Here is a 26,469-nt window from a genome sequence, read left to right as displayed (position 1 = left end):
GATATGGAAGCAAGGCTGTCAGTGGGGTTTTTAGTAGAGATGAGTTCAGTTGCCTCCTGTGAGAAGACTGCATTCAGCCTGAGGTAGACCATCAGACTCAGAGATCACCTCCCAGGCCCTCAAGTCCTCTGTGGATAGGACCTCTGTTTGGGTGTCTGGAGGCTGACTGACTTGATATCTGCGTGCCTGCCCCTCACCTAGAGGCTAGAAGGGAGGGACCCTGACTTCCATTAACAGCCCCGAATTGAGGCTTTGTACCTTTCTTAAATTTACTAATAAAAAGCTAGTAGCTTGATTGAGCAATTTCACTTTTAATTTTTTTTTTTTATTTTTTAAAGGCTATGACTTTGAAAGTCTTAAAGAACCATTCTAAGGAAAAGTGCCCCTGAGAATAGAAACTTTTTTTTGGAACCGAGAAAAAAACGTAACTTTTTATTTTATGTTGGTATATAGCCGATTAACAAGGTTATGATTGTTTCAGGTGAACAGCGAGGGACTCACCCGTGCATATCCATGCATCCATCTCTCCTAAGCCCTGCTGCCACCCAGGCTGCCATGTAGCGCTGAGCACAGTTCCATGCTCTGCACAGTAAATCCTTGTTCCTTACCCATTTAAAATAGAGCAGAGTGTATCATGGCCATCCCAAACTAACTGTCCTTCCCCCCATTAAGACGTTTTATTTCTCAAAAGTCCTACTTGGGGAAGAGAATAGGAAAAGCAAGGACCTGTACTAAGGCAGCCTTTTGCATTGGGAAATAATTCCCCATCTAGAAATTATCTATCTTTGAGATTACAGGAAGAGTGTTAATGTTGAATGCCATGAAACTATTTTGCATTATGAACAGTGGAAATAGAAGGTGAGGTAGGCTTCAAATAGAGAAAGCAGGAAATGAGTCTCCATCAAACTTGGCATCACTTGGTGGTGGTCACAGGTTCTGTTTAGATGCCCTGCTGTGATTACCAGTTTCTCCTGAGAAAGTTTCTGCCTCACAGAAATTGAAGAAACAATTGGATTTAGTGTTTTCTTGCTCAACTAAAGGTTTTGTTCTTCTGGGTCATAATCCCTCTAGTTTTAGTTTATTGTCATCTCTTATATGTTGCTTTCTGATGCATTTGTTTGAGCACAGAAAATTAAAAATAAGAGGATCTAAAGTGAAAGTTTATATAGGCTACCCCAATTTTGTTCTTAATGTGGGGAAAATAATTTTAAGTGTCAAGTCAAGGAGTTGAATTAAACTGACAGTTTTATTGGTTATAGTGGTATAAAGCTGGCCCAACATGGAATATAAATGAGACCCTCCTTCATAAAGACCCAGAGGTCTGCTTTATAAGCCTGTCTCATTGCCGGGAAGCCCCATGGGCAGAGGAACCTGGTGGGCAGCAGTCCATGAAATCACAAAAGAGTTGGACACGACTTTGCGGCTGAGCACCACCGCCATTCTGTGGTTGCCTTGTATCAGTGCACGGTCTAGAGCAGCAGTCCCCAACCTTTTCAGCACAAAGGACCAGTTCTGTAGAAGCCAGTTTTCCCATGAATGACGTGAGGGGGAGGATGGTTTCAGGATAAGTCAAATGCATTACATCTACTGGGTACTTTATTTCTGTTATTATTCTGTTGTAATATATGCATGAGATATTTACACAGCTCACCATAATGCAGAGTGAGATCACCGGGCATTAGATTCTCATAAGGCGCACCCACCCTGGGCCCCTCCCACCGTGGGGTTCAAGCTCCAAGGAGAATCTGATGCCACCACTGGTCTGGCAGGAGGCAGAGCTCAGGCAGTGATGCCAGCGATGGGGAGCGTATGTCAATACAGATGAAGCTTCTCCTTGCCTGTCTGCCGCCCACTTCTTGCTACCTGGCCCTGCTTCTAGCAGGCCATGGGCTGGCACAGGTCGATGACCAGGGTCTGGGGACCCCAATCTATCCTATCAAGCCATGGTATCCCTTGCTGAGTGGTTGGCACACAAGGAGAGACTCAGATGTGCTTTCTGGAGCAGCAGTTCTCAGAGTTCAGGGTGCCTGTAAGAAGCACCTGCAGTTCTTGTTGAGAAAAGGAATTCCCAAGGCTCCTCTCCTAGCGGCCCTGGTTGGGGCCCAGGAAACTGGCTTCTTGTATAGGTTTCTGGAGCCGGGGATGGGGAGAGAGAATGGTGATGCCTGATCACCCTCGGAGGACACTTTCCCAGAGCAGGGCTGTGTTTCAAATAAGAACCGAAGGCTCCATGTTTGGCGTGGCGGCGGAACCAGAACTGCATTTAATTATCAGTAATTTTTACTAACATCCTCCGAACGTGGGTAGCCCTCGGTGGCCGTGTTGGCGCTGTCCCCGCACCTCACGCGGTTGTCTTTGCTCGTGCAGAGGAACCTCACGGAGTACTTCGTGGCCGTGGACGTGAACAACATGCTGCAGCTCTTCGCCAGCATGCTGCACGAGAGGCGCATCATCGTCACATCCGGGAAACTCAGCACCGTGAGTACCGCCCCCCCAACCCCCATGCTCTGCGCATGCTCCGCAGGCGCCATCTGCATACCCTCCTGGCTCACGGCTTTAGTCTGCCGCTGGAGCACAAAGGTCTGATTTATGGAAGGCCTTCGCGGGTGCATTAAGTTAGGTTAATTATTTCTTCTTATCAGAAGATGAGAGGTTTTTTTTTTTTTTTTCTTTTTTTCCTTTTTCACTCCCTGGAGTTCATTTTAGTGCCTTCTACCATATAAAGAATTCTTAAGAGCTATTATGAGATCTTTATTATTCACTTGAGGCTCTTTTTCCATTGGAGCTACTTGAAAGAAATCAAGGAGCAGGGATAATAGCGGCTACCCTAACCTGGTAATAGGTGGATTCATCTTTGTTGCCAAGTCGTGGTGGGGGAGTGGATGCTATAATAGTTCTGATTTGGAGAAGCTCTTCAGACTGATAATAACTTAAAAGTCAAAATAGCATTTTTTTTTTTTCCAAATCACAGGTTTTATGCCACTCACTGAAATGTTCTTTCGGAAGGTCTTCATTACTGCGTAAAAGGCAGGGAGAATAGAAGGAGTTTTCTTGGGTCCTAGAAAAATATTCTAAAGTATTTTTCTAGATTTCCTAATCTTTCTTCCTATTTAAGCATTAAAATTAAAATTTTTGACTTAAAAATGTAATATAAATGGAATTATAGTTGTGGGTAATAAGAGATATTTATTAAAAAACATTATTTACTATCCCATGAATTACCTTCCTTACAAATTTAGCGAACTGATAAAAATAAGATACTATTTTTATGTTTTGTTCCCTGGTAGTACAAATAAAAACTTTATTTTATAACGTTTTAGTGTCTTAGAGTAGAAGGAGCTTCAGGATACCTATTTAGGATATAACAATGAAAAAGGTTAGCATCTCTGACTCCATAGATGTGAGTCTGAGCAAACTCTGGGAGGTGGTGAAGGGCAGGGAAGCCTGGTGTGCCGCAGTCCATGGGGTCTCAGAGGGTCGGTCATGACTTAGAGACTGAACAGAACGGCAAAGGTGTGTTCAGAGAAGGGTTAAACGGCCACCTCAGGGCCACCTAGACATCTGGAGATGGGCAATATGAAACTGGGTCTCCTGATTCTAATTTTCGGTTATTTTCCTTATTCTAGAGTCAAAAAAACAGTTTTGAGATTTGAAATGCAATATTGATATGCTCACTTGTCAAAAAGAGTTGAAAATACATTCAATACATGCTGAGAAACACCTGACGTGCTTTTGAAGGTGTAAGAGTGGAGAAATGTTATGGTTCTGTTGAGAGCAAGTGCCAGTCCATGGTGCAGATAATTATTTGCATTTACTTAATGTGATATTAAGAAATTCAGTCTGAATTATTTGATGCTTTTTATAATATATTTGCTTTTCTGCTGTTTCTAAGTTACCATTGAGGTAAAAAAATTCTCATTTATCCTTTTTGTCTCTTCCTCCTCATCAGTTTTATTTTTGGCCGCACCACACAACTTGTCCTCATCATTCTTTTAAGTCAAGTTTTTTTAAAAATTATAAAGAATACTTATGTATGGATATTGTCCTGAAGATTAAGAAGATTGTGTCTTGAACACCTAGGAACCAAATTCTTGTCAAGGTTAATCCATGTAGCACATTTATTATGTGCCTGCTCTGTATTTGGCACAATCTAGGCACTGAGGCTTCAACAGTAAGCAAAGTGAAGTCCAAGCACTCCTGAAGTGTGAATCCACCAGGTGTGGCAGATACAGACACGAGTGAACGTATAGCTGTTACGTCACGTGGCGCTGAGGACTGGGGGGTAAGGGAGGAGAGCGCGTGTGTGGGGCACGGGAAAGTGAGAGCAGGTTCCAGTGACGTGCCCGGCGGTCCAGGGAGGCCGTCCCGTGAGGTGAGACCTCTCCCGTGAGAGGCCCGAAGACGGCATCGGAGTAAGCTCTGTGAGTGAACGCGGTCTGTATAGGAACACGTTAGACATACACCTGATGGGACAGAGTATGGAGATCCCTCAGAAAACCAAACCCAGAAGACCCTCCGTGCAGTCCAGCAGTGAGGCTCCTGGGCTTTTATCTGAAGAAAACAAAAACACTAACTCAGAAAGGTATCTGCACGCCTGTGTTCATTGTGGCATTATTCACAATACCCAAGATAAGCAAGCAACTTAAGTGCCAGTTAGGGATGAATGAATAAAGAATGTGAGGTGTCTACACACACACACACACACGCAGACAATGGAATATTTCTCAGCCATAGAAAGGACTAAAACTGTGCCATTTTTAGTAATATGGGTGGACCTGGAGGGTATTATGCTAAGTGAAATAAGTTAGACTGAGAAAGGCAAATACCCTATGCTGTCACTTATGTGTTGAATCTAGAAAACAGAACATACGTAACAAAACAGAAACAGACTCACAGAGAACAAGCAGGTGGCTGTCAGAGGTGAGGGGGTGGGAGGAGGGTGGGTGAAATAGGTGAAGGGGGGCTTGAGGCAGCAACTTCCAGTTATGAAATGAGTAAGTCACAGGAACGTGATGTAGAGCGGAGGGAATATACTCAACTCTGGCGACAGATGGAAGCTGGACTTACTAGTGTGGGTCATTTTGTAACATATATGAGCTCAGTATCATATCCGACTCTTCACGACCCCCTGGACTGTAGACTGCTCGGCTCTGTCCGTGGGATTCTCCAGGCAAGATTACTGGGTGGGTTGCCATCTCCTCCTCCAGGAGGCCTTCCTGGCCAGGAATCAAACCTGCATCTCTTGCGTCTCCTACATTGGCAGGTGGATTCTTTACCACTGAGCCATCTGGGAAGCCCTTTGTAATGTATAAAAATCCCGAATCACTGTACTGTACACCTGAAACTAATATGGTATAATATTTTAAGTCAGTTATACTGCAATCAAAAAAAGAAATCTGCATACATGTAAATATTCTGTAAAAAGATATTTTTTGGTAAGTAATACTGGTGTTTCTTTCTGCTATAATTTATAAACACCTCTTAATGTCTAGGTGACTCCTCTTCCACTCAGCTTTTGACTTTCAACCTGGGAGTAGTACTAGTTGTAATCTCATAGAGTTGCTTTAAAGATTATGGATATGCGCATGTGCACACACACACGTATACACATATGTATGTACACGCACATATGTACGTATGAAGTGCTTAGAGTTTTGTCTGTATAAGATTAAATGAGCATTAGCTATAAATTTATAATACACTGGATCTACAAGTATAGAGCAAAAATTAACATGCCTACACTTTTACTTTGTTTGAATTAAAAAAATAAATGATTTTAATAAATGCTCGGTATTAAAGAATGCTCAAAGTACCACACAAGGCTGTGGTTTTTCCTCTGGTCATGTATGGATGTGAGAGTTGGACTGTGAAGAAAGCTGAGCGCCAAGAATTGATGCTTTTGAACTGTGGTGTTGTACTCATCTCACACGCTAGTAAAGTAATGCTCAAACTTCTTGAAGCCAGGCTTCAGCAATACATGAACTGTGAACTTCCAGATGTTCAAGGTGGTTTTAGAAAAGGCAGAGGAACCAGAGATCAAATTGCCAACATCCGCTGGATCATGGAAAAAGCAAGAGAGTTTCAGAAAAACATCTATTTCTGCTTTATTAACTATGCCAAAGCCTTTGACTGTGTGGATCACAATAAACTGTGGAAAATTCTGAAAGAGATAGGAATACCAGACCACCTGACCTGCCTCTTAAGAAACCTATATGCAGGTCAGGAAGCAACAGTTAGAACTGGACATGAACAACAGACTGGTTCCAAATAGGAAAAGGAGTGCGTCAAGGCTGTATATTGTCACCCTGCTTATTTAACTTCTATGCAGAGTACATCATGAGAAACACTGGGCTGGAAGAAGCGCAAGCTGGAATCAAGATTGCCAGGAAAAATATCAATAACCTCAGATATGCAGATGACACCACCCTTATGGCAGAAAGTGAAGAGGAGCTAAAAAGCCTCTTGATGAAAGTGAAAGAGGAGAGTGAAAAAGTTGGCTTAAAGCTCAACATTCAGAAAACTAAGATCATGGCATCTGGTCCCATCACTTCATGGGAAATAGATGGGGAAACAGTGGAAACAGTGTCAGACTTTATTTTGGGGGGCTCCAAAATCACTGCAGATGGTGATTGCAGCCATGAAATTAAAAGACGTTTACTCCTTGGAAGAAAAGTTATAACCAACCTAGATAGCATATTCAAAAGCAGAGATATTACTTGGCCAACAAAGGTCCATCTAGTCAAGGCTGTGGTTTTTCCAGTGGTCATGTATGGATGTGAGAGTTGGACTGTGAAGAAAGCTGAGTGCCAAGAATTGATGCTTTTGAACTGTGGTGTTGGAGAAGACTCTTGAAGGTCCCCTGGTGCAAGGAGATCCAACCAGTCCATTCTGAAGGAGATCAGCCCTGGGATTTCTTTGGAAGGAATGATGCTAAAGCTGAAGCTCCAGTACTTTGGCCACCTCATGCGAAGAGTTGACTCATTGGAAAAGACTCTGATGCTGGGAGGGATTGGGGGCAGGAGGAGAAGGGGACGACAGAGGATGAGATGGCTGAATGGCATCACTGACTCGATGGACATGAGTTTGAGTGAACTCCGGGAGTTGGTGATGGACGGGAGACCTGGTGTGCTGCAATTCATGGGGTCGCAAAGAGTCGGACATGACTGAGTGACTGAACTGAACTGATTAGGGAATTTTTTCTTATATTAGAGGTAAACTTAATACCAGTTGTTTCTGAGAGTTCCTGAAAACGTGGTGGTGGTGTCAGCTCTCAGTTAACAGCTTTGCTTTGGTTCACCGTCTGGGGCAGGAGGACTGGTAAACATAATTCAAGCTTGCTGTCATGGTCTCCTCACCCTTCTTACACGGAGGAAGCTGCATTGAATCTAGCTTAACAGATTTCATGCACACACACACGTATACACACACATGCTATAAATTCCAGACACAGTAATGTTTAAGGTCAAAGACTAGTATCATAACATAAATTAGAAATAAGCTATTTTTTAGACAGAGTTTAGTGAAATCTCTGAAACAACCAAGGAAGGAATATTTAATGTATCAGTGAATTGAGGTTAAAAGACTACTGTCCATGAAGCTTTTTACATTCTTATAGGATTGTGTATACCATAAAAACTGTAGTGTACTTCTTGCAAGAAATTGTGTTTTGCCTATTTTCAGTTGTTTTAAAATCGATGACCAGATTGTGAATTACTAGAAGAACACAAATAAGTTATCTTTACATATATAATTTTATTATAGTTTTGGGAACTTTGGATTTACATTTTGATGGTCCTAATTGTATTAGGACATTACTTTGCCAACAAAGGTCCATCTAGTCAAGGCTCTGGTTTTTCCAGCAGTCATATATGGATGTGAGAGTTGGACTGTGAAGAAAGCTGAGTGCTGAAGAATTGATGCATTTGAACTGTGGTGTTGGAGAAGACTCTTGAAGGTCCCTTGGACTGCAAGGAGATCCAACCAGTCCATTCTGAAGGAGATCAGCCCTGGGATTTCTTTGGAAGGAATGATGCTAAAGTTGAAACTCCAGTACTTTGGCCACCTCACGCGAAGAGTTGACTCATTGGAAAAGACTCTGATGCTGGGAGGGATTGGGGGCAGGAGGAGAAGGGGACGACAGAAGATGAGATGGCTGGATGGCATCACTGACTCAATGGATGTGAGTCTGAGTGAACTCTGGGAGTTGGTGATGGACAGGGAGGCCTGGCGTGCTGCGATTCATGTGGTCGCAAAGAGTCGGACACGACTGAGCGACTAACTGGACTGAGTTGCATTAGAGTTGTGTTTGCCAGCTCTACAGCTTGCTGGGGTCTCACTGGTGATCCGCTGGCAGATAATGAGCTATTTGAGGACCCTTTCCTTTAGGCATTGTTTGTAGTTAAAATTATACTTTGTAAATTATCTTTTTGGTGATAAACTTTAAATAAACAGTTTAGTCTTGAGATACATTAGCAAAAGTATCAAGAATATTGTTACATTTTAATAGTTTTTCACAGGTCTTTCTTCCTTTATATTAAGATGTATTTTGTTAGGACACACTGCTGTATTTTTCTGTGTTTTTGAGTTGAATGAATTGGGACGTGATTGGTTGTGTGTTCATCCTTCTGACTTGCATGTTATCCCGTACACACGGAAGAGTTTCTGGCAACCCTGAACAAGAACATTGATTTTGTACATGCCATGGGCAGACCCTGGAGGTTCAAGCCCTAAGCCAACAGCAGACGAGCGGAGCGCCTCGGCCCCGAGTCTCCTGTATTCAAAGCAAAGGAATAAATCATGACATTACAAGGGTGTATCTGCTGACTTATTGCTGTTTTGTGACTGGGGGTAGGGAGAGATCGCTGTTTAAAGCCGTGTCATCAGCTCTCAAGTCAGCCAGGCATGAAGCCTTGTCATGTGCTCTGTAACTGTGCCTCCCCAGACTTCCCCTAACGAGTCAGCTGGGGCCGTGCGTGCTGTCTGTGGCACCGGGGCTGCCCGGCGTCTGACAGCAGCCCTCTCGTCATCCTGTCAGTGATGTGTTAACTAGAGTGTGTCCTCGTGGCCTGCGGAAGCAGCTACAAGAGCAGTGGCCTGCATGTCGGCTCCCACTCTGACCAGCATTTAGTGAGTGGGTAGCACCCTCGCGGCGCCCGTGAGCGCATCAGTCACAGAGCCCTGAGCGTGCGCTCCTGTCCTGGCAGGGTCGCCAGGAGCACGCTGCACGCCCTGAGTGCCCCAATTGCGCTGAGTCACTGTCCTCTCCTCCTTTGTACCCAGGGGGGTACGCTCCCCTCAACCCCCTCCCCCCCACTCCCATTAATACCATCCAGGGCCTCTGCAGTGGGATGTCCTGTGATCCCCAGGAAATTGGCGGGCAAAGTGTAGACATCACAGGTTGGGTTGGATGGACGGGGAGTCTGGAGGGGGTCCAACCCTTCCCTCTGAGTTTTCCGCTGTCTGCACTTGTCCCTGAGTGACACCACCTGTATCTGCGTTTCGCCCTACAGAAGGGCTTTCTGGAGACCAAGAACTGAACAGTTGGGCGAGCACAAAGATTACCCAGTCTCCTCCCCACCCCAGACGATCCATCGAAGTGTGTTTTCCCCCCTTAACGATTTTAAAGCTACGGCAGAGTGGTGCAGTTAACAGGTGTTACCCCGACCTCTCAGGGAAAGGTAGCCTGGAAACAGCTTTTAGGCTTTTATTTCTTCCCGAAGCCCACAGCAACCAGTCACGTCGGCTGACGCTGCAGACAGTGACTCTGCCTCTCATGTGTTGTTTGACTTGATCTCCTCTTTGGAGCACTGTGTTCTCATGCACTGCCAAGTGGGTGTGGCCGGAGTGCAAAGCAGGACTGTGAGGCAGTTGTGTGACACTTTGTGGGAAGTTAACTTCTAAGATGGGAAAACTGCTTGTGTTTGCATCTTCCAAGTCTTGGGGTGATGACAGCGGTTGTTCACAGAAACGAGGACATAAAGGGTCAGAACTGTGGTGGGGGGTGTGTGCAGTAAGTTAATCTTTTAATTGTGACTATCAGAAAAGTTTATAAAATAACCTTTGCACTAATTATGTAATGTAATATGAAGTGTTCACCTGACATGGAAGTTATCAGGATAGAAATGTGTCTTATTGCCCCTTTGACACTTGTCTCTTTGAATAATAATAATTATAAATAGTAATGATGACAGTGATGATGTTGAAGGTTTCTTCATAAATTCTGAAGTTTACAAGTTGTAGGGCAATTTCCATACAGTCTTTAGAAAAAGACATGTGTTCAGCTGTCTTCAGCTAGAAGATTTTAATTTTTTTTTTTTAAACCTATTCTCAAGTTGTAACTCTGGTGGGAAGGTTGCCCATCATCTTGTTCCCTTTCAGCTTTATGAGCGTCTGTTGCTATATTGAGTCTTGTTCAGTCTCTACAGGAACTTGGTTTGGTACCTTTGGGCCCTCATGTAGGACACACTGCTTTCTTCTGTTGGAAAGTGGTATTTTCTTCACTCATTGGACGTTTATGGTGCCAAGGGAGGCTCCTGCCTCTTATTGTGTAGAAACAAACTGATTTATTCTTGGTCATTGAGATCAGTTGCTCCAGCCAGTAGCTTAGCCCCAGTTAGCCTGCTGGTTCAGTGGCATTAAGGGGCCCGAGGGCCAGGTGGCATCTCATTGTCCGGTTCCGGTGGACATCTCCTGTCGGGAGGTCCAGTCTCCAAACCAGAAGAGCTCTGCTCAGCTGGGGCAGGAAGGAGAACTTGCCCAAGTGGGGTGTTAGGTGTGGTAATGTGAGGGCGCGCAGCGCAGTGGCGGCGGAAGCCCTGAGCGAGGGAGGCGGGGCGGGGAGCCCCGCGCGCGCGAGGGCCGTGGGGGCGGGGGCCGCCGGTGTGCGGCGGGAGAGTGTTCTCCCCGGGCCGGCTGCGGCTCTGGGGGTGGCGGTGGGCGCGAGCCCCGCGAGGGTGGGGGCGCCAGTCCGCCGTCGTCCCGGGTGGTGCCGCGGGACCGCCCCTGTGCCGGGAGGGCCTCTGGCGGTGAGATCCCGCGGTGGGCCTGTGATCCCGTGTCTTCTGGCTTTGGGAGAAGCAACACCGTGAAATGTTTTCTGATTCAGAGTGTGTCCTGCATCATGTAAAACAGAGCTGCCCCCTACCTCCCCTCAAGGGTGCCATTCCCCCACGGCGGACATACCTGGGTCTTGGGCGTGCTGCCCCCCTTCCAGTTAGGCTGGTGGCCTCTTGGCTCGAAGTGTGGGTGAGAAGAGTCGAGCCTGCAGCCCTGAGGCTGCCGCGCCAGTTTGCAGTTAGATAGAGAACCCTGAGGATTTGCATGCTGCACGCAGTGCCACGCCCTCAGGGTGTGCTTCTCTGAGTCCGGCGGTGCCATGCTGGCGGAGATGGCAGGTCCTCACCCAAACCTTCGTCCAGTGACCTTGAGCGTGATCAGGCCTCCTCCTCAATGAAAGAGGTGCAGCGTCCTTAACTGATGACACTGCGTGGTCCAGCTGCTTGCCAGGGAGATGCCTCCCTAGAAGCCTCCTGCCACCGAACCTCCTGAAGCAGGTCCAGTGGCCCGCCCGGAGCCACTGGAGGTGTCACCCTGTGGGAGCCGGCCTTCCAGGGCCCAGCATCCATCCACCCTCCTGTTGTGCATCTCAGGGGCCTCTGACCCGCCCTCTGCCCCTGCCCAGGACAGCAGAGGTGCTCCAAGGGCCCAGGGCACAGGCAGGGAGCAGAGAGGGAACCTGGGGCAGGGGCAGGCGTTGAAGGCACAGCTTCCCCAGACCTGTTGTCTCCCCGCCATTTACTGCTGTGATAAAAGTGTCACTGGAAGAGGAGAGCGAGTTAACGATCTGGGAAGAAAACCAGGAACTTGGTTTTGAAGGAGACGTTTGGCTTTGGTCGAGTTTTCCAAACAAGAGTGTAGCGGTATTTATTCATTTAGTATTGATAAAATATTATTATTTGCCAGGTACTGGGAATCTCAAGGTTATTTATGATTCTAAGTCATAAATAATAAATTATATCATGTCAATCAAGGCCTAGGCAGCGTGACTAGGACTCTGATGTGGGAAAGGTAGGAGAGAGAGCAGTAGGTTAAAAGCTGACCCCAGTGTCATGCCTGGTTCTTGAAAGGAAGTTCGTGTTTTGTCTTGGAAATACTTGTCGTGTGTGTGTCTGTGTGTGTGTCTGTGAGAGAGAGAGAGAGAGGTCATGCTACAAAATCTGGCTGGACAGACAGGCAGCGGCCAGATTGTGAAGAATCTCGTTTGCTAAATTAAGGGGTTTGGATTTTATCCAGCAGACTGTGGGGAGGCAAATAGGGGACATGCTGTGACCAGCTTTGTTTTGGGGACGGGAACTCTGGTGGCATTATATTAATAAAAGAAAACTGAAGTAGGGAAACTCTGACTGACAGGCGTCCAGTGAAAAGGCAGTCACAGTGATTCGACCAGAGTTGGCCAGGTCCTGAATGAACAGTGATCACGAAAGGCACATGAGGTTGGGGTTTAGAAACATAGCTAATAAGGGGACGTCTGTCATGTGTGGAGCCTGCTTGAAAGCAGATAAAGAAGAGGGGCAAGTTTAGACTGACACATAAAAGGCAGATACTCACCAGGTATTTCCTTAGTGTCTGATGCAGCGGGGCAGAGCCTGCTGTCATTTGCTATGAGTAGGTTGTAACTCTATGGAGTGTGTGCACACACACACACACACACACACGTGGATGCTTATGTGCATGTTTACATATTTGTGCTAAGTTGCTCAGTTGTGTCTGACTCTTTGCATCGCCGTAGACTGTAGCCCGCCAGGCTCTTCTGTCCATAGAATTCTCCAGACAAGAATACTGGAGTGGGTTGCCATTTGCTTCCTCGGGGGATCTTCCTGAAGATCTTCCCAGTGATTTAACCCTGGTTTCCTGCATGGCAGGCAGATTCTTTACTGTCTGAGCCGCCAGAGAAGCCCATGTATATATATAGGTGCTTCCCTGCTGGCTCAGATGGTAAAAGCATCTGCCTGCAATGTGGGAGACCCGGGTTCGATTCCTGGGTGGGGAAGATCCCTGGAGAAGGAAATGGCAACTCACTCCAGTATTCTTGCCTGGAAAACCCCATGGACAGAGGAGCCTGATAGGCTACAGTCCTTGGGGTCGCAAAGAGTCAGACATGACTAAGCGACTTCACTTCACTTCATACATTTAAAAGTGTTTGAGGTGTATGCCAAATACACATATATGTACTTTAAGTGTGTATGTGAATATTGTATACAATGTAAATAATATAGCATATTATATATATATGTAGTGTTTCATTCTCATTTAATTATACGTCATTTATGAATGGTTAGAGTCATTTTGCTCCACTTGTGAAGATTCAGAAACTCCTTTGGGGCTGCCTCGCACCTGTGGTTGTCTGTCTTTCCATTGCTAGTGGTTCACCATCAGTTTTGCTCCTGGTTAAGAGATGTTTGTAGGTTATGATTTTCAGAGATGCTTAATAGTTTTAGAAAATAGGTTCAGTCAATTAAGTTATATTTCTTGGTTGTTTGGACCATGTCCCTCAGTATGGTAGTAGTGTGATTATACCAATATTATCTTCTAAAATTAGAGATTTATGTTTCAGTTCATGATTACTTAACTGAAAACATTAGATGATTTCATGTAAGCCAATTTTTTCTTTTATCCTGAAATTTATTACGTAACAGATGAAATGGGTGAACAAGAGTGATCTCCAGGTTTCTTCCTAATTGCAGGATTCTTTAATTGTACGGTTTACTTCTTAAATAACTGCCTCATTTTTAAAGTATAGTTTGTATATAATTCACATGAACATCCTCACTTGCAGTCCTGTAGAGTCCAGGGTCTGGAACCTTGTGTGGAGAGAAGGCAGGTACGTTTGAGTTATGTTACAGTGTCAGGCTTCTGAATTTTGTGGAAAAGTAGATGGGTTCCTCTAGGAAAAGCAAAACTGCTGCTGAGTTGACTTGAAGAGTGTGAACTAGAGAGCAGAGAGAGCGGTAAACTTGGTGCGGGGAAGTCGCGCAGGGGAGGAAATGGGTGGGCCGGCGTTGGTGTTTCTGTGCAGTGTGACAGCTGCAGAGACGCAGAGCTGAGGCTCCCTCGCGTGTAGGCTCCTTGAGGGCAGGGGTCTGTCTCTCTGGCTCATCATCCTGTCCCCAGCACCAGTAGCCACGTCTGACACCTGTGTTATGTCCCCACGTCTAGTTGTGTGGTCTTGGGCAGTTGGCTGAACTTTGTTTCAGTTCCCCCACCTGTAAAGTGAATGGAAGCATGAGTACATGAAAGAAGCAAGCCAGCGAGAAACGTTAGAGCTGTTCGGCTGGCCAGCCGCGAGACAAGCAGAGCTTTCCCAGGGACTTGGGGTGCAGGGAGGTCAGGATGAATGTTTGGCAGTGAAACAGCAGGACACACCACCCTAAAGGAGGAGGCAAGAGTGACGTGTAAGATAACGTCTTACTATAAAAAAGCATTGAAAACCAAAGGGTACAACCGATCGCTGTCCTCTTTCATGATACAGGATTGCTGTTTCAACTGTCAAGGGGAGTGTTAGAGTTTTGCTGTAGTAAGAATGTAGTTGGAATAACCTTGCAGTTTTCAGGTCGCCAGCTGCTACCTTTCTTGGCCTAAACTTCTAAATGTGAATGTAAATTAAATGCATTTAAACAGATGGTCTCTTTATGCTTTCCACTAAACTTTTTTTCATTCCATGAGGAATTTATCGCTGCAGCAGTTTATTCTGTGCACCCGTAACTGTTTATAGCGCTTAGGTTTCTGAGTTAAATATTGATTCACTTAAAAATCAAATGAAGTCTCTAATCAATATTTCTTGCATTTTATGCATAAATAAATTCCCAGGGGACATAAACATGTCCCTCAATAATTCTTATAGAAGTTTAGTTGCAGGCAGAGGGACTTTTACAGGAGGAAAAAAAAAGGCTCTGGCTAAAAGACACAGAGCCCCGAGTAACAGGAGCAGCGACGGGTCAGGATGTGATCTCTACTTGTAAAGTGTGTGAATTAGAATCGTGCTGTTTTCTGTTGTGGTCATCACACTCAATGGACCGTCTTCCTGTCGTCTCCTTGGAAATCTGATAATGTGTTTTTTTCCCTCCTCAAAATGCATGTTTACCGAATCACTTAAAACATGGCCTATTTGTATCAGGGGGCTGATTTCCTCTAATAAATATCTAGTTTAACTTTCAGAGCAAAGTGAGATTTCATATCACACAGGGAAGGAACTTGGGTTTCGCTTCCAACTAAGTATGCTTGCAGATCGAGGTGACGACTCGAAGAATTTTCATCAGCTCCCTCTGTGACATTTTGGAGCAACTGCTCTGTTGGTTTCCTGCAGACTCTGATGCCTGGGGAAAGTTTTTTACATTGCACCTCTATCATAGATGTTGAATTTTTCATTTAAAGGTCAGCTGTTCTTGTTTGTCTGTTCAAAGACTCCTTCTCTGCTATATAATTAGTATAAAATGTTTTCAGCCAGTATGTATTATTCAAAGCCTTATAATGATGGGGATTTTGAATCTTTGTATATCAAAAGCCAGGTTAAAATAATGGTTATTGTATTCTGGAGCCTGCCGTCACTGGTACCCTGGCTTTGCCACTTGGTAGTTTTCTGAAGTGAAAGTTGCTCAGTCCTGTCTGACTCTTTGCGACCCCATGGACTACACAGTCCATCTAATTCTCCAGGCCAGGACACTGGAGTGGGTATCTGTTTCCTTCTCCAGGGGATCTCTTCCCAACCCAAGGTTCGAAGCCAAGTCTCCTGCATTGCAGGCAGATTCTTTACCAGCTGAGCCACAGCGGAAGCCCAAGAACACTGGAGTGGGTAGCCTATCCCTTCTCTAGCGGATCTTCCCGACCCAGGAATCGAGCCAGGGCCTCCTGCACCGCAGGCGGATCCTTTACCAGCTGCGCTAGTTGTGTGGCCTCAGGCCAGTGGTGTAACTTGGCTGCAGAGTCCTGGTCTGTAAAGCGGGCATAATGATAATAGTACCTATTTCATAAGGTTGTTGTAGGATTAACCCTGAATGTATGAAGTGCTGAGAATATGCCCGGCCCAGAGCCAGCTTGTGTCATGTAAACACTTACTCCTCGCTGTTGTCAGTGATGGCCTAGCCCTTAGACTCATGGCCACAAAGGGAAGGTCCGGTTTCCTTTATACCGTGACTCGGTTCACTGTTAGCAGCCTTTGTTGTCGGATTTCTCTGATTTCACAGGCCCCAGGTCTTGTCTCTTTCACGTGGCTTCCATACATACTTATTTCACAGTTGTACTCTATAGGAAATAAATATCCCTGTGAGTTTCTTTTGTGTGTGTGTTAGTTTGTTGGGACTATATCAGTTTGGCATATTGTGAAATTATATGTGGATTTATATATTCCTGTGCCATTTAACAAAGATGATAAGGATTTTTTTTTCCTTCAACCTTTATTTGATAGCTTTTTTCCTTTATTTGGTACATTTCATTTTTGCTCAGTGACAGCAGTGTATTCCTTCAGTCTCAAGAATGTTGTGTCAGTGGGATCTTCTGACCCAAACACTGAATCTTCTTCCCCATTCCCTGGTTTCATGAAGAACTGTGGTGGTAGAGAAACAGCTGACAAATGTCTAAAGAGCGCTGTGGGGGGTCTAACCCAATTATGAACCTACAGCTACCTCGAATCTTAGGTAATTCTAATCAAAGTAATGTGATTATCTTTTCCCTTTAAGCTTAGAGTAAAACCTAAAAAGTAAGAAGATTCTCCTTCTTTCTTGGCTTATTTATCAGTCTCATTTCTTTTTTTTTCAAATTGCCTTATAGTTGATTTATAATATTTTGCTTGTTTCAGGTGGACCGTATGGTTCGGTGTTTTTGTAGACTCTGCACCATTGGATCGCATTTCTTTACAGGCCTTCACTCTCCAAAGCAAACCTCTACAGCACATCATTTGCTTTCCTCCGTCTGCAAAGTTCTGGAAACGTTCTAGGGAATTGATTTGCTGTGACAGTCAGCACTGTGTTCAGAGGTGCAGACAGATCTCATCTAGAATGAAACCTGGCGTCTTTACCAGGTCCCGGGAGTCTCCTCAGCTCCAACCTGCTTCCTCTCTGACCTTATCCCCTGCTGCTCCGCTGTTTGATACAATCAGCTGAGCGCCCCGCTACTCGGTGCAGGTGCCGAGCCTGCCCCCCACCCCCCAGGACTCCTGGATGCCCCTCTCCCCGAGTGCACCCTCCTTGGCTCCCGTGTTCACGCGGGTCTTGGTGCCCTGTGGCCGCGTCAGAGTTTGTTCTCCACCTCCTGTGTAGGGTGGCCCCTCTGTCGCTCTCTCCCCCCTTACCCTGCTTTAGGTTCCTACACAGAACTTTCCTCTAGCTCAGACATAAACGTATGTTTTACTAGTTTACTGTTTGTTCTCTGCTCTGATGCATCAGCGTCACAGACACAGGGGCTTGTTCTGCATCCCTGTCCCTTGGTTGTTGCTGTTGAGTCATTCAGTTGTGTCTGCCTTTTTGCGGCCCCATGGACTGCAGCACCTCAGGCTCCCCATCCTCCGTCAACTCCCAGAGCTTGCTCAACCTCAAGTCCACTGAGTCAGTGATGCCATCCAACCATCTCATCCTCTGTCATCCGCTTCTCCTCCCACCGTCAATCTTTCCCAGCATCAGGGTCTTTTCCAGTGAGTCGGCTCTTGGTATCAGGTGGCCAGAGTATTGGAGCTTCAGCATCAGTCCTTCCAATGAATATTCAGGGTTGATTTCCTTTAGGATGGACTGGTTGGATCTCCTTGCAGTCCAAGGGACTCTCAAAGAGTCTTCTCCAGCACCACAGTTTGAAGACATCAATTCTTCAGTGCTCAGCCTTCTTTACGGCCCCAACTCTCACATCCATATATGACTACTGGAAAAACCATAGCTTTGATTTGACGGACCTTTGTTGGCAAAGTGATGTCTCTGCTTTTTAATATGCTATCTAGGTTTGTCACAGCTTTTCTTCCAAGGAGCAAGAATCTTTTAATTTCATGGCTGCAGTCACTGTCCACACTGATTTTGGAGCCCAAGAAAATGAAGTCTGTTTCTGTTGCTTAGTAGAAATGTATGATGGCACATGGCAGGTACTCAAAAACTTTGTTGAATTAAGTGACTAAATTATTGTGATATTTCCAATTTCACAGTTACCTACTGTGCATTAAATCTTTCCGAGATTATCTTTAGATAGATTTTGAAGGTGGGTCTGAATTATTGTCTAGGTAAAGTGTTCTGTTAATCATCTGTATGGAAAAAAACAATTCTTAACCATTTCTAAAGATATGAAGTGTTAGAGTTGATCTGATCTAAGAATAAAGAAGTTAGTTCTCTCTGAGACCATGTTCACAGATCATATAGCATGTATTTCTCAAAGTTGAGGAAACTGGGGTCTGCTTCTGTGTGCGGGGGTGTGTGTGTATTTGTGTTGTGGGTGTGCCAGTTACACAGCCTCAGCGGCAGTGCCCTGTCTGTGAGGTGGTTCATTGTTACTACCTTGCACAACATTGTTATTGCCTTGTACCATATAACTTCTTAATTTCCTAGTAAATTTATTTTTTCTTGTTTTTTTTTTTTTCCCACTTACTGCCTCACCCACAAGCATGTGCTGTGATTGTATATTCTCTGCTTTCTTAAGTCACATAGTTGTTACACGGTGCTGGGTGGACATGGATGATCTTGTGATACATTTCTGCCTTCTTTGGAAATCTCCGCTTGGATGTCTCCGCGTTGACAGAATCAGTACTTGCAAGAGCAAATTCCTCGAAGTTCTACCTAAATCTGGCACTTTTGTTGCATTTCTTTAAGCGCTTCATCTGGTTGCTTAGGCCAGAACCTGTGCATTGGTGGGGGAAGTATTTCACCTCTCCCTGTGGCCGATCCGTTCCATCTGGGAGGTTGTCGAATATTGCAGAGCTTCCTTCTTTCCTGGAGGGTCTCGATTAGCTGATGTGACCCTCTTACCAAATGTTGGCTTTCGCAGAAAGTTTCTGACTTTGCTTCTTGTTGCAGAAATCGTCCTCTAAGAAACCAGTCAGATTCATCAGATGACACTGTGTCTTATTAGTGAGCAATTCATGACTTCCCTTAGGGATGACCATCAAGGGCGTAGGGGGAAAGTCTGTAGTATTTAATACTGTGCTTTGGACTCTGGTGTGCCCAGTAAATTAGCTTAATGTTGTTATAATTCCTCGTTTTGAGAATGCATTTTCCCTCCTGTTGCACAGTTAATTATTTTCTCAACAATGAAAAAGAATACTTTCCTTTTAAAAACAGTTTTCAATGAGCTGTTTTAAAAAGCCATCTCTCTGCAGATGTAGAAATCGAGTAAATTAAGTGCCTTTCACAGCTCTGTGAGTGCTTTTAGCCCATCAGGTGACACTGAAGCTTTTAAAGTTGCCTCATTCACAGCCAGGGAGCACAAGCAAGCTAAGAATTGACACCACTGAGATCAACCCCATTTTCATTTCCCTCTGGTTCAGATATATAAGAGAAGTCAGTGTGGTCTGAAATTGTTAAAGAGAAGCATCTGAATGCCTCCTAGTGGTATACTGTGTGGGCTAATTAAGAAATTTAAAAATAATATTTTAGATAAATATTTTAAATTATTAAAACTTGTAAATGCAAACTACTAAAACCCTGTGATGATAACATTCCAAATGGAACAAATACATTTTTTGCTATATAAAAATAAATTCAAAATCTTAACCAGAAAAAATATAATACATATGATGAAGATGACTGTACTTTTAATCAATATTTTTATGTTTTTGGTTCAGATTAGATTATTGTAACTGACTTTTTAAAAAATTTAGTGGAACTATTTTGCACTTAAATATAGACAAATGCTGCTACTAAGATTGAATTGCTTTGTTTACATTTATCCCTTCAATTTGATTACCATATAAACTTTAATTTCTTTGTATGATAAAATAGAAATTTTGTGGTGCATTTTCAGATGGTTTTATTTTTAAATTCCATTTTTCAAGTCAAATGAAAACTTTTATTCATTCAGTGTCTTGAAAATGCAGACTATAGTAAAACTTTAAAATGAGGAAGAATGCTGATTTAAATATTTCTTTAAATGCTAAAAAAAAAATAGGTCTCAAGACTTACAGAAACATAATTTAAAACGTAAACGAAGTCACAGGGAAGGAATTCTGATGAGGGTCAGTGAGGGTGCGGTGGGGAAGCAATATCCCTTTGTTAAGCATTAAAAAAATATTTAATTAACTGCTTGCCAAAACAAAACAATTAAAATGGCAATTACCTTTAAAATAGCATCAGTGTATTTGCAGCTGTTGTGGTATAAAGCTAGGAAGCACGATGTTAATCTGAAAGGAGCAGTTTAAATATGAAATTATGATGTCCTTGGCTTCCTGTGGTACAGCTGTCGAGCTCGGGCAGCGCGCTGGTCAATGGTGACATTCTCCGTGTCAGCGAGCAGCGTCTCCTGATACCATCACCCGCGGTTCACACGTCGCGGCATCTCCAACTGTCGAACGCTGGGTCCCCCGGCGCTGCCGCAGCTTCCAGGCTCCCCCGCCTGGCTCACGTTTCATTCTTTGGCAATTTGCCCTAATGATATCCCTGCGGAGCCCCCGGCCTCGCCTCCCCCCCGGACCGCATCCCGGCGCATTCATCCGAGCGAGCCCAGCACGGGCAGCACACGTCGTAATTTCCCACAGTTCCTCCTAAGACGCTGGCCTGGTGTTTCGGGTTTACTTAGGTTCTTAGTTTTGACCCCACACAGTCTATGTCAGGAAGCTATAACCGTCCGTGTAAGATGCCCAAGAAGCTACTTTGCTGCTTATCCATTTTTCAGGACGGCTTCTGAAACATGAGACTCTCTTTTTTTTTTTTTTCCACAAGCAGAATTGATCAAGATAATATGATTCAAGATCATAGATGGCTTTATGAGCATGGTCTGTCTTTGATAACTTGAGCGTGTCTCTCCGTGTGGAGGGTCAGTGGCCACTCACTGTTGTTTCCCTTTTACACTTTCCAGTTAACCGCCTGTCTCCACGGCTCCGTGGCCCTGCTGTACCCGATGTACTGGCAGCACATTTACATCCCGGTGCTCCCCCCACACCTGCTGGACTACTGCTGGTAAGTTGGCCCTGCCGGCTCCCGGGGGCCCAGACTTGAGGACTGCGAGACGCTGCCTCATCTGCAGATTGAGCAAGCTTCGAGGGCTTACTCGTGTATGTGTATGAATGAGACCTCTCAAACCCGACGCGGAGATCAGCAATAAGTATTAAAAGGGGTTTTATGAAGGGCAGAGTGCTTCTTTCCAAAGGTAGCAAGAATCTATTCTTGGCAAACATGAAGTTCTTTAGATTTCCTTGAGTTTGTTCCACAGTCATTGAGATAATTAAATGCGCAGATAGAAGCTGACCCAGTCTTAACAGGTGTGGTTAGGAACGTTTTGCAGAAGTTATAGTATCAGTCAGAGAGCCCGTGTCCCAGGAGTCAGAATTTGTCTGCAGAGTCTTTGAGAATCCGGGCTGTCTCTGTCGGGGCACATGTTCATCCCCTCCACCCCAAAGCATGCTTTCCCACACACGCTTACCCCAGTAGCACACCTGGTACCAGGTACCCGTGGAGGGCTTGCCTTGAATGCAGGGTCTCCCTGAGTTCCTGGTGGTGAAGTCAAAGCCTCAGCCTTGGGCCACCGTGAAAAGCAGTGTTGACATGTGTGGGAGTAATTCTGAAACACTTGTTGGCATCAGAAACACCCGCTGGTGATCTCACAGTCTGAATTCCACTGGGCCTCCAGAATTGCCCCTGTCCTACTCCCTGGAGGCTGATGGAGAATTAGACCCTCACATAGCAGCCCTGTGGTCTTCCTTGGGACTTGGGGCAATCATCTTCTGCAGGCAAAGCTCATGAGACGTCAGATGAAAGTTTTTACTCTGAACCATCCATGTGCACATGGCTTCCCTGCTGGCTCAGGTGGTAAAAAATCTGCCTGCCAACCAAGAGACACAGGTTTGTCCCTGGGTTGGGAAGATCCCCTGGAGAAGGAAGTGGCAACCCACTCCAGTATTCTTGCCTGGGAAATCCCAGGATAGAGGAACCTGCTGGGCTATATAATCCACGGGGTTGCAAAAGAGTCGGACACGACTGAGTGACTAAAACAACAAGAGTCCCCATATGTGCACACACACACGCACAGAAAGGCAATGATTTTGACCATGATACATTTGTTTTTATCACAACCAATGTTACTTAAAAAAAACAGCTCTTTTAGAAATGAAGTAGTTATTTTATTTTCTGATTTCATGAAAAGCGCATCAACTTGACGTGTTTAAGGGTTGAAGTGATCTGAGTTCATACAGTGAGATTTTCTGTCAAGTTTTTATGACCAGGCCTCTTCCGAACAAATGATTTTAATGACAGTACGTATATTTGATGGTATGTCAATTAAACCCACCTATTGTGGGCTTCCCCAGCGTGGTGATGTTACTAGTATTGATGATGCCGTGAAGTGAGTTTCCAGTGACTTCCCACTGCCATCCTGCCCTTTGGGTGCTGGGAGGCAGAAACAGTTTGGAAGGAAACTGTAGGTATGTGGTTTAATTCTACTGAAAAGCATCACACACACATCTGAGAGTATAGCTGGCTTTAGAAATAGCTGTCTTGGTACTCACTTTAGAGCCTTCTTCTCTCACCAGTGTACTTAGAATAGACCAGCATCCTCGAAGTCAGGAACCATGATTCTTTCACATCAACATGTGCAGTAGATCTTTGCACATAGTATTCAGCAATTAAAATTTACTTATTTTCAATAATTTTGACAAAAGTATTAGAAAATGCATTGCTACATGATTTTAAAAAATCTGTGCCTAAGGGGAGAGTCCCTTGGACTGCAAGGAGATCCAACCAGTCCATCCTAAAGGAGATCAGTTCTGGGTGTTCATTGGAAGGACTGATCTTGAAGCTGAAACTCCCGTATTTGGGACACCTGATATGAAGAGCTGACTCATTTGAAAAGACGGTGTTTCTGGGAAAGATTGAGGGCAGGAGGAAAAGGGGACGACAGAGGATGAGATGGTTGGATGGCCTCACTGACTCGATGGACATGGGTTTGGGTGGACTCCGGGAGTTGGTGATAGGGAGGCCTGGTGTGCTGCAGTCCATGGGGTTGCAAAGAGTCAGACACGACTGAGCAACTGAAGTGAACTGAGTGGTTCAAGAACTAACGCTTCTAATTGTGAGGTTTAAAATTACATTTTGTCATATATAATATTAGTGCTATTTTAATTTTTCTGTAGAAAATGTTCTGAAATCTTAGGAGGTAAAATCCCTTTAAGTTCCGTTCTCTGTAATGATGACACGTTTAAGACCTGCTGAAATGCTGTGTTTAGAAATGATCACTAACTCTCTCCAGAGATGTCTTCCTGATGCTTTCTAACTCTGCCCACATGTCCTTCTTTTTCGGCTGCTTCCCCTGAAATGAAGGAAGCTTGTTTCGTATCTAAGTCTTAGTCATTTCTGACCTCTGAAATAGCCCCTTTAGGACAGGTTCTAACAGCCTGCATGCTAGGCACTTTCCTGGTCCAGAGAGCAGAGCCATGGTATCAAGCAAGAAGTTATCTGAGAGTTCCTAAACCTTAAGGTCACCGTGATGGACTCCACTTCTAACATAGGAAGTGGGTTTTTTTCCAGAATAGCTGTCTAAGGCTCCAGCTCTCTTTCCTTGTCAGAAAGTCCCGCAGACTGAACTAAGAAAATGGTTTTCTTCTTTCTGCGTCTTTGCCACTGATCCTAGCGTCACACTGATGTGTGTGCAAAAGGGAGAAAAATTTGAGATGGTGCCTTCAGTCTCATATTTTTTGAGTAAAGAAATTTTTATATCCCACTCCAAAAATGGCACTAGGAAGATGTGATGGGGTAGTTGTGTATTTGCCAACTCTTGAAGGTGGTTGGACTTGCCCAGTCCCAAGGCAGTCCTGGCCCCTGGAAGCGGTGTCTGTGGTGTGGGCTAGACTCGGAAGGCCGCGATGCCATCTTGTGACCGTGGGTGAATAGCGCATCTGGGTCGACTGACGGAGGCTTGCTCATTGGTCAGCTCATTCCTGCATTAATCCATCCCTTTGTGGACCTGACATTTAGTAAATGTGTGTTTGCCAAGCCGTGAGTATGCAACGTAGCGAATAGGACTTAGTTTCCATCCCCTGGGGTCCCCGGATAGGAAGGCCTTCCCATGTTCGTGCACAGCGCACACGCAGAGCCCAGAGGAGTACCGCGATGCCGCACAGGCTCATCGGAGAACCCTGGTCGGAGCGCCCGGGAGAAGGGCCCACCGTCTGCTAGGGTGGGAAACGACACCATCTGTGTTTCCCCTTCTTCTGCCAGTGTAAGGGGGAAATGGGGAGCTTCTGTGTAACGGGTATACAGTTCAGTTATTCAGCATGATTAAATCCTAGAGATTTGCATAACATTGTGCCTTTACTTACCAGTTACTCTATTGTAGACCTAGGAATTTGCATGGTAGGTATTGATACACAGAACAGAACAGAACACGAAAAGAGTGCTTTAACGTAGGAGGCCTAGAGTCATGTTGCCACGTGGCCTAACCTGAGTCCTGAAACACCCCCGAGGCACTGTGAGGCCAGTACCAGCATGATTGTTCATTTCTGTGATAATGGTTGAGTCACTGTTTTTATGTTCTCTATCTATCTGATTCTTCTTTTTTTTTTTTTGAAAAGAGCAGATTTAGCTTCTAAGAGAATAGTTTGTTTTTTTTTTTTTTAATGGAAAATTATTTTGTTTAGACTACCCTAGGTTAATAGAGTACTGCTGTTATAGTCTACCCATGGGTGGCCTCCATAAGAAAAACCTAAAAAGGAAAAAAAGCTACTGCAAAGTAATTATTTTTTATTTTTCAGTAAAGATTAATTGCTACCAAAAAGAGGCTGCAGTCATAATAGAGCCTTCTGTATCCTGTCTTTGCAAAATCATTCCATTGACAGAAAAATCTAGGATAGTTTTACACATAGATGATAAAACGTCTGTGTTGCCAAGGATCTTTCCCTGACTTATTAGTGCCCTAATCTAATTAGGAGATTTCAGCTGGGGCAGCAGAATTACCTTTCATGAGATTTGGCTGACTTAATATTAGTATGTAGGCAATCCAGTTTTCATGAGGATGAAATAACTATTGAGTTTAATCTGTATTCTGAAAAACACCATAATTATTTTAGGAAGGTGTGCTCTAGATTAATAATGTTTGCAGCCCAACATGTGTGTATTCTGGATTTCAGAAGTTAGTGAGATAAAACTATATAGAGATACCCAGTGATCCCATAGAAAAAAGTATCAGTTACTTTATGGGTAGAATTTTGTATTGGATTTTTATTCTGACTTAACAGTTTCTGTAAATATGTTTATGCTTCAAGAGATAACTAGCTTTCATGAGGCTTTAAAAGTGTTATCTAAGGTGTATTTGATAGGACTTCAGTTGGTTAGCTATTACTTTTGTTACTGATTTTTTAAAATCTGATGTATCCTGCCCTTCAACATAAGTAAAATAGAAATAACATTTATTATATTAAACTGTGCTTTGAGATCTGAGATTCCATGGTCTTCCTGTGTTATGAACCTTGTGGTCAGGTTTCCTAACCTGGAGTGAATTGGAAAATTGTGCAGTAACTTTAATTTGTACAATTTTGTGAAAGTTGCCTGAACCCAGTCATGGGAGCCAGAGTAGTTAGAGGCACACATTTTCTATCTTCCGTGGAGTCCCAGAAGGAATCCCAGGGGTGAGAACTTGGATGGGGAACCAACTAGCTTTCTTTTATTTAAACAAAAGTTCAACAGTCCACATTTATTCCTTCTCTCTCCTTTTGAAGGCAGAAAATCTGTTGGGTCTTCAGGATATCAAGGCCTATAAACAGTTCTCGACTTTCAGTCAAATGAAATATCCAGAATATCAGATCGATTCCAGATGGCCCATTGCATAGAAGTTAAAAAAAAAGAAAAAAGAAGGAACAGAGTTACTGAAGACAAAGACAACTGGGATTAAAGTCTAGGACAATATGACCAGGCTAATGAGGAGTTAAATAAGAATTGGAGCCGTTCTTACTTTTTGTGAATTCTGGATGTGTGGATGTTAGTGGCAAGCTATTCATGAACAAATTAGGAACTCTTTGAGGTTACTCTGAAAACTGTGGGTCTGCCAAGGTGCCAGTTTTGTCTGGTTCTCAGTAGCAAAGTGGACATGCCAGACTTCGGCCAGCTCAGTTCTAATAATGACAGGAATGTTGGGAATATTATGCAGATCCTTGGGAAAAAAATATGATCTGTTTTCATTAACAGAAAAGGTTTGCATTAAGTATCACATAGAGATATATATAAAAGAAATGCCAAAATGTTTTATTTTAAAATAGCTACTAGCTTGCATATCTTCTATCACATTTATAGACACTTGTTCATTTTC

General features: G+C 44.3%; 1 protein-coding gene across 3 annotated transcripts in view; it reads left to right on the top strand.

The window, feature by feature from the left end:
* DENND1B (DENN domain containing 1B) overlaps positions 1 to 26,469 on the top strand; it is a 261,857-nt gene that overhangs the window by 137,304 nt on the left and 98,084 nt on the right. For all 3 annotated transcript variants that reach the window (XM_069544323.1, XM_069544322.1, XM_069544325.1), the window contains 2 exons: positions 2,368 to 2,478; positions 21,034 to 21,134. In XM_069544323.1, the coding sequence (XP_069400424.1) occupies positions 2,368 to 2,478; positions 21,034 to 21,134 (212 nt within the window). The remainder of the gene's footprint in view (positions 1 to 2,367; positions 2,479 to 21,033; positions 21,135 to 26,469) is intronic.

The sequence above is a fragment of the Ovis canadensis genome, chromosome 12 (genome assembly GCF_042477335.2).
Source record: "Ovis canadensis isolate MfBH-ARS-UI-01 breed Bighorn chromosome 12, ARS-UI_OviCan_v2, whole genome shotgun sequence".
Classification (NCBI taxonomy): domain Eukaryota; kingdom Metazoa; phylum Chordata; class Mammalia; order Artiodactyla; family Bovidae; genus Ovis; species Ovis canadensis.
This window is presented reverse-complemented; position numbering and strand designations above follow the sequence as displayed.